The sequence below is a fragment of the Hylobates moloch genome, unplaced genomic scaffold (genome assembly GCF_009828535.3).
Source record: "Hylobates moloch isolate HMO894 unplaced genomic scaffold, HMol_V3 SCAFFOLD_2929, whole genome shotgun sequence".
Taxonomy (NCBI): Eukaryota; Metazoa; Chordata; class Mammalia; order Primates; family Hylobatidae; genus Hylobates; species Hylobates moloch.
In genome coordinates this window covers 1-7,408 of record NW_026655204.1, presented here as the reverse complement: position 1 = coordinate 7,408, position 7,408 = coordinate 1, and the positions used below count along the sequence as shown (strand labels likewise).

General features: G+C 54.4%; 1 protein-coding gene across 1 annotated transcript; it reads left to right on the top strand.

The window, feature by feature from the left end:
- Positions 1-1,903: 1,903 nt before the first annotated feature.
- On the top strand, positions 1,904-5,517 carry LOC116465081 (putative GED domain-containing protein DNM1P46; the record flags this gene model as incomplete). The annotated part of the gene is given in 3 exon segments (XM_058435235.1): positions 1,904-2,076; positions 2,639-2,985; positions 5,289-5,517. Coding segments are annotated over 3 exon segments (660 nt in total), but the record flags the coding sequence as incomplete, so codon positions are not given.
- Positions 5,518-7,408: the final 1,891 nt, after the last annotated feature.

Here is a 7,408-nt window from a genome sequence, read left to right as displayed (position 1 = left end):
CAGCCCCCAACAACACAGAATTGGCCAGATAAAATGTCAGTAGTGACTGGGCATGGTGGCTCACGCCTGTAATCCTAGCACTTTGGGAGGCCAAGGCGGGCGGATCTCCTGGGCTCAGGAGTTCGAGACCAGCTTGGGCAACATGGTGAAACTCCGTCTCTACTAAAATACAAAAAATTAGCCGGGCATGGCGGCAGGCGCCTGTAGTCCCAGCTACTCGGGAGGCTGAGGCAGGAGAATCGCTTGTACCTGGGAGGCGGAAGTTGCAGTGAGCTGAGATCACGCCACTGCACTCCAGCCTGGGTGACAGAGCAAGACTCCATCTCCATAAAAAAAAAAAGTCAATAGTGCCAAGGTGAGAGACCCTGTTTTCAACTAATAGGTCTGGCCTCCTTCTCTCTCTCCCTCGGCCTCCACCTGGGCACTTCCTAGCACCCTCCCAGTCCAGCCCCCAGCTGGGGCAGCTCCCAGCCCTCTCTCAATACTACCCACTGTGGGCTGAATCTCAGTGGTGTCCCCCAGCACCTTGGCCTCTTCCTCTGCCTGGCATTGGTAGTTAGTTCCCTTATATTCCCACCTCACTCCCCGGCTGCAGACCATCCTTCCACAGCCCTGCCCAGCCCTGACTTCAGGCTCCTCTATCTGCACCCCACCCTCCTCCCATTCCTCTCTGAGGTCATCTCTCCTCCAGACCCTGTTCCCAGTACCCCCTCCAGCCCCAGCCCCCTCCTACAAATTCTTCTCTCTCCCAGTGGATGATCCCCAGGTTCACCCCAGGTTCACTTCTAAACATCACAGAACAAACTGTTTAAACTAGCCAAGGTCACATTCAAAGCTATTTATTCCTCAGGTGATCCACTTGCATCAGCCTCCCAAAGTGCTGGGATTATAGGTGTGAGCCACTGCGCCAGGCCATATATTCTTTATATATATATATATACACACACACACACACAACTTTTTATATTCAAGAAAATCTATTACATTTATTTTTTCTTTTTTTCTTTATTTTAACGATTTATTTTTTTTAAATTATTATTATACTTTAAGTTCTAGGGTACATGTGCACAATGTGCAGGTTTGTTACATATGTATACATGTGCCATGTTGGCGTGCTCCACCCGTTAACTTGTCATTTATATTAGGCCTATCTCCTAATGCTATCCCTCCCCCCACCCCATGACAGGCCCCGGTGTGTGGTGTTCCCCACCCTGTGTCTAAGTGTTCTCATTGTTCAATTCCCACCTATGAGTGAGAACATGCGGTGTTTGCTTTTCTGTCCTTGCGACAGTTGGCTCAGAATGATGCTTTCTAGCTTCATCCATGTCCCTACAAAGGACGTGAACTCATCCTTTTTTATGGCTGCATAGTATTCCATGGACACACACAACTTTTTTTCTGCTCCACTTGAAGTTAAGTTGGAGATGTGCCCATTTACTCCGAAATATTTCAGTGTTACTTCCAGAACAAGAACATTATTTTATATAACCACAATACAATGGTCAAAATCAGGAAATGTAACATTGATATAATACTATGTAATTCAGTCAGTCTTTGGTCACATTTTGGTCACATGCACAAAATGTGAAAAGTTATGGTTGATTTATTTTGTCCTTCAATTTGGGCTTTAGTAGCCGGGACCACAGGTATGGACCACCATGCCTAGCTAATTTTTAATTTTTTTGTATACGTAATATCTCCTATGTTACCCAGGCTGGCTGTGAACTCCTGGCCTCAAGTGATCCTCCCGCCTCAGCCTCCCAGAGAGCTAGGATTACACTGGTGTGTGAGCCACCGCATTCAGCCAAGTACTCTTATCTCTGTTAATCTGTTAGCCAACCTTTGGCTACCCCCTCCCCCTTACTCGTCCTCACCTCTAGTAAACACTATTCTAAGCAAATAGATCTTAAAGGAGACCACCCAGAACCTGGTAGACTCCTATATGGCCATTGTCAACAAGACAGTGTGGGACCTCATGGTTGCTCTCATGCCCAGAACCATCATGCACCTCATGATCAACAATGTGCATGCACTGCCCCATGGGGGAAGGGGGCGACTGTGGCACTGGGGACGGAGGTGGCCATGTTGGCCTGGGAGAGATGCCAACCAGCCCTATGGGACCAGGTCCAGGGAGGGAGGCATAGTCAAGACCAGAGCTGTCCCATAGAAATATAACATGGGACTGGGCACAGTGGCCCTATAATCCCAGCACTTTGGGAGGCCAAGGCAGGAAGATCGCTTGAGCACAGGAGTTTAAGACCAGCCTGGGCAACATAGTGAGACCTGGTCTGTACATAAAAATTTTAAAAATAGCTGGGCTTGGTGGTGGCACATGCCTGTAGTCCTAGCTACTCGACAGGCTGAGGTTGGAGGATCACTTTGAGCCCAGGAGGTTGAGGCTGCAGTAGGCAGTGATCTCACCCACTGTACTCCAGCCTGGTGACAGAGTGAGACCCTATCTCCAAAAGTAGAGTAGACAGGTGTCCTGGTGGCATGATAGGTCCTGGGTCCCCTTCCAGATCTGTAACCTTGGACAGGTGACTTCTCCTCTGGACTTCAGTGTCCCCACCTGAGTGAGAAAAGGCAGTGGGGAGGCAGATCTTCGAGTCTAAGTGGTGTAGAAGCTGCGTCTGAAAAGCCATACTCGGGAATCCAAGCCCAGCGCACAGTCCCAGCAGGACCCGGCAGGGCAGCCAGGGCGGCACAGGCATCAGGTTCCACCCTCCTTCCCTCTTTGCCCACTCTCAGACCAAGGAATTCATCTTCTCGGAGCTGCTGTCCAACCTGTACTCGCATGGGGACCAGAACACGCTGATGGAGGAGTCTGCAGAGCAGGCACAGCGGGGCGATGAGATGCTGTGCACGCACCACGTGCTGACAGAGGGGCTCAGCGACATCAACACCATCAGCATCAGCATCAGCGTGCCCATGGCGGCCCGTGGATGACTCCTGGCTGCAGGTGCAGAGCATCCCGGCTGGACGCAGGTACCAGGGCGGGGCCCCATGGTCCCAAAGTCCCCCAGCCTCCATGACTGAGCCTGGGGGCTCTTGGAACGGGCTCCATGTCCAAGCTGACAGATGTGGGTGCTCTCTGGAGCCATCAGAGAGGGCAGAGACCTCATGGTTTATGGTGTAGGGGCTGGGAGCTTGGAGGGGGTTGTGTGTGGGGCTGGATTCTGAGGCGGCCAGAGGCCTAGGAGTGCCGAGGGCCAAATCAGATTAGGGTGATACTCAGGGTCCCACCTCCTCTATTTGTTGGCAATCCGGTGGCGATGTAGGATAAAAGCCTGAGAGTCCTATACACACGGTCATCCCACAACATACTTCACAGGCCAGGCAGGGACACACAGCGCCCATCTCTCCCTCCCAGATACCATCATAGCTGCTAGTGTGTGACCGAAGGCAGGGTCCCTGGCCCCCGCTGAAGCACTACTGCCAGCCAGTGGGCTCATGCACCTTGGCCTGTTGCCTCTAGAGGTCACCTATGCTATTCAACCAAGGGGACCACAGTGCCTGCTGGCCCGGCTGAGCTCTGTCCAGTGAGCCTGCCCACCTCTCCTGCCACAGACTCTCCCTCTTCTGCTTTTCCCTGCAGGAAGGGCCCAGCCTCACCTATGTGACCTGCAGTCCCCCAACAAGCTGAGGCTCCCCTCTTAGACTTATAAGTCTATGGCCAGTGGCATCTGGCTGCCTGCCCTCCCTGCCTCCCCCAGGGTCCTCTCAGAGGGTCCTGGGCTTTCTGATGGCCCAAAGGGGCCTCCGGTGCTCACTCCAACCATCCATCCGTTTTAGCTTCATCATCCTGGTTCAAGCAGTGTTCCTTCCCTGTCAGGCCTGGTGGCTGTTGCTTGGGGCTCCCCAAGGCGAGCGATGGCCCTGGGCCAGTGGGTTGGAAGACAGGGTGGCCAGAGAAAAGGGAAGCCTGAGGGGGCTGAGCATTGGCCTGAACTGTGGGTACACTGCCTGGATGCCATGGGAGAGGCGTGTGTGGGGTGTGGAGGGCCGCCGCAGCCCCCAGGCACTACCTGTGAAGCTCCGGCTTCTCCCTCCATCCTCCTCCCCTTTCCCTTCCAGCCCCTTTTCCAAGAACCCTACTACACACCTGCACCTGTGCCCGCCCCTCCCCGGCCCTCCCACAGCTGCTGTGTCACGCCCATGCTCTGCACTTGCCTCACCAGCAATCCGCTCGCTTTTCTCTCTCCTGTTTTCTCTCTGCTTTCTCTCCACATGCAGCTGATCGGGTCAGGCACGTCCATCCCGCCCTGACAGCCCCAGGCCCCCCTTCGGCCTCTAAACAGATCCCTCCTCTTCTCAGAGACCTCCCTTTCTGAGCCTGCCTGGGCGGGTGCTCTGTGACTTGACAGTGGCTCTCCAGCCCCAAAGCCAGCCCCCTTCATCTGTGACTTGGTCTGTTGTAGTGGTGAGCAGACACATCCAGGTGTGACCCTTGCTGAAAACTTGTCTCCCCTCTGTGCTATGCCCCTGCCCTGTTCTATAAATAGCTATATGTATATGCACCTACACATGGCTGACCGCCTCGCCTCTAGCACTAGGAATAAGTCCCCGGTGCTGTCCTTTTGGAGTCTTGTGGCCCAACAAGAGAAAGCTGTCCCCTGACATCGCCCCTCCAAAGTGTGCCACCTCCAGTGAGCCTCCCTGTCATGCCCGGCCTGTGGACAGCCAGCCCCCACCATCCCTCCCACCCTCCACCAAGCACGGGGATGCTGTGCAGGTAGCCGTGTGGCCTGACAGTCACTAGCAGTCCTGCTGTCCCTCTGCTGAGAATCAAACCCATTTGCGGATGACGTTTAATGTGTCCTCTGCTGGCTGTGTTCTCTGTGGAGCTCAGGGGAGGGGAAAGGCCAAGCCATTGCTCGGGGCTTGTTGGGAGCAAGTGAAAAGGCCACATCCTTTCCAAGGGACACTTTTCCTGGAAAGTCCCTGGAGCTTAGCTGGCTTTTATCCTGTGAAGCCGGCTCCCTCCACTAGGGAGCAGGGTCATGATCTCAGCCTGGAGGGAGACTGAGGGGCAGCCGGCATTCCGGGGGGACAGACAGAACAGGCCACCATGTGCACTGGAGGGACAGACAGAAAAGGCCACCCGGTGCAGACAGGAGAGAGAGGCAAGGGGACGGAAGGGAAGACGCCTGGGGTGGATGGAAGTCAGTGCCCTTGGGTGCTGGTATCTGTCTTCCCGGCCACTGCTAGATCAGGCTTCTGAGCCTGTTGGCTGTCAGGGCCAGACTGTGCCCCATAGGTGCCATGACAGTCCCCGTGAAATCCACCAGGTGTCACCAGGCAGCATACAGGTAACAGGCCTGGAAGATCCCCAACAGCCCAGCTGGACATGCTCAGACACTCTGGGGCTCCTCATTCAGCGGGACAAACTCCAGGACCCAGTGAAGGAAACGGGAGCACACCAGGCTGAGCAGTATGGCTAAATCCATTTATTCCAAAATGAAAAGCAAAACAAACAGGAGTCGCATCACCAAGGGGGCCACGACCCCATCCCCGCCTCCTTCCTCTGTCCTATGCTAGCAATAAATACGTTTCCCAGATGCAAATAATTATTAGAACCTCTCCTCCCCATATGCCAGCTCTAACCTCCACTAGGTAGGATACAGGGGCGGCCCCACCCCCCAGAATATGCAAAATGTTACACAGATACAATATATACACTGGGGAAGGGGGGGTCACCCCAGCAGCCCGTGCCCTCGCCTGCTCTACTGTTAGCCCCGCTGTCCTGCCTCAGCTGCCTCTCTGAATAAGAAGATGGGAGACCCCTGAGGGAAAAGTTGCTTTGGTGAGAGTAAGGAGGCCATCAGACCTCCTCCAAACAAACTATCAGTGAGGCTCGCCTCACAAAGATCTTCACGGAGAGGGAGGGGGGTGGGAATCTGAGCACAGTGCGAGCCTCCCCTGCTCCTGACTGCCCACCCCACCTGGGGGCTCTACTCACCACCCTGCTTGTCAGCAACACCCCAGCTCCTGTGGGATTGGGGCTCCCAGAGCGGTACACAGGTACGGGTCTGGCTGCTGCTGCAGACTCTGAGCCTCTTGGCTCTTCAGCTCCACCTGCAGGAAGACCCTGGGCATGAGGGCATGTGGTGGCTGGCTTCCAGATTCCTGGCCCATTCATAGGGTAGCGAGGGCACTGTGGGGCTCTGTGGCCTGCCCAGGCCCCTGGCCCCTTGCTCCAGGCCTGAGACTGCCTCTCTTGCCTAGAACCCCGTGCCTCCTTCCCCAGCCTCAAATCTCACGTCCTTTTTCCCAGCATTTAAACTGTAGGCCACAGACTGGTGGAAAAGCAGGGGGAGCCAACCACCATCTGCTGAGTGTGCTACATGCCTAATGTTTCCACATATTATCTCATTTAATCATCAGCACCTCTGCAAGGAAAAGGCCAACTTCCCTTTGAAGTTAAAGAAACAGAGACTTAGAGATGCAAAGTGGTTGAATTATGAGCAGTGGAACTGAGGTCAGAATCCAGTTTGAATCTAAGGAGTCTTTTTTGTTTTTGTGTTTTGTTTTGTTTTGAGACAGTGTCACTCTGTGTCCCAGGCTGAAGTGCAGTGGTGCGATCTCAGCTCACTGTAACCTTCACCTCCCGGGCTCAAATGATTCTCGTGTCTCAGCCTCCAGAGTAGCTAGGATTACAGGCATGCACCACCAGGCCCAGCTAATAATTATTATTTTTTAATTTTAGTAGAGATGAGCTTTCGCCATGTTGGCCATGCTGGTCTCAAACTCCTGACCTCAAATGATTGTCCTGCCTCAGCCTCCCAAAGTGCTGGGATTACAGGCGTGAGCCACCACACCCAACATAAGGAGCCTCTTATACCACTGTCTCTTCCTCTGTGATTGGGGGCTCCATGCCTCTAGCTGGGATGATGATGTCCAGACCTGGGAGGAGCCCAGGGCTACCCGCCTCTAAAAGTCAGAGGGCAGGAAGCAAGAAACAGTCATAGGACTGCCCTGGAGTGTGCTGGGGTCACCTGCCCCCAGGCTGCAGCTGCCTCTGGCCTGGCACCTCCCCTCCCCAGAGGCTGGTGCCCGCCTCCCAGCCCTTCTTGGATGGGTCAGAGGTTACCATCTCTTTCAGCTCACCCGGCTTCTTCTCCTTTACTTTCTGCTCCACCAGCTGTAGGGTCTTGTTCTGGACAGAGAGAACCAATCAGTGGCCACCCACTAAAACTGGAGACCCCAGAACTTGGTGTCTGCCTCCCATGGCACCAGGAAGGGTGGAGGCAGGTTAGAAAAATCATCCCCTCTCTCCCACAGCCATCAGAGCAGGGCTCTGGCTCACAGGTGCCTTTAGAAGTACCATTTCATGTGAAGGCTACAATGCCCCATTTTACAGGTGGGGAAACAAAGGCCTTGAGGGCTAGGGAAGAGGGCAGCCTCCCCA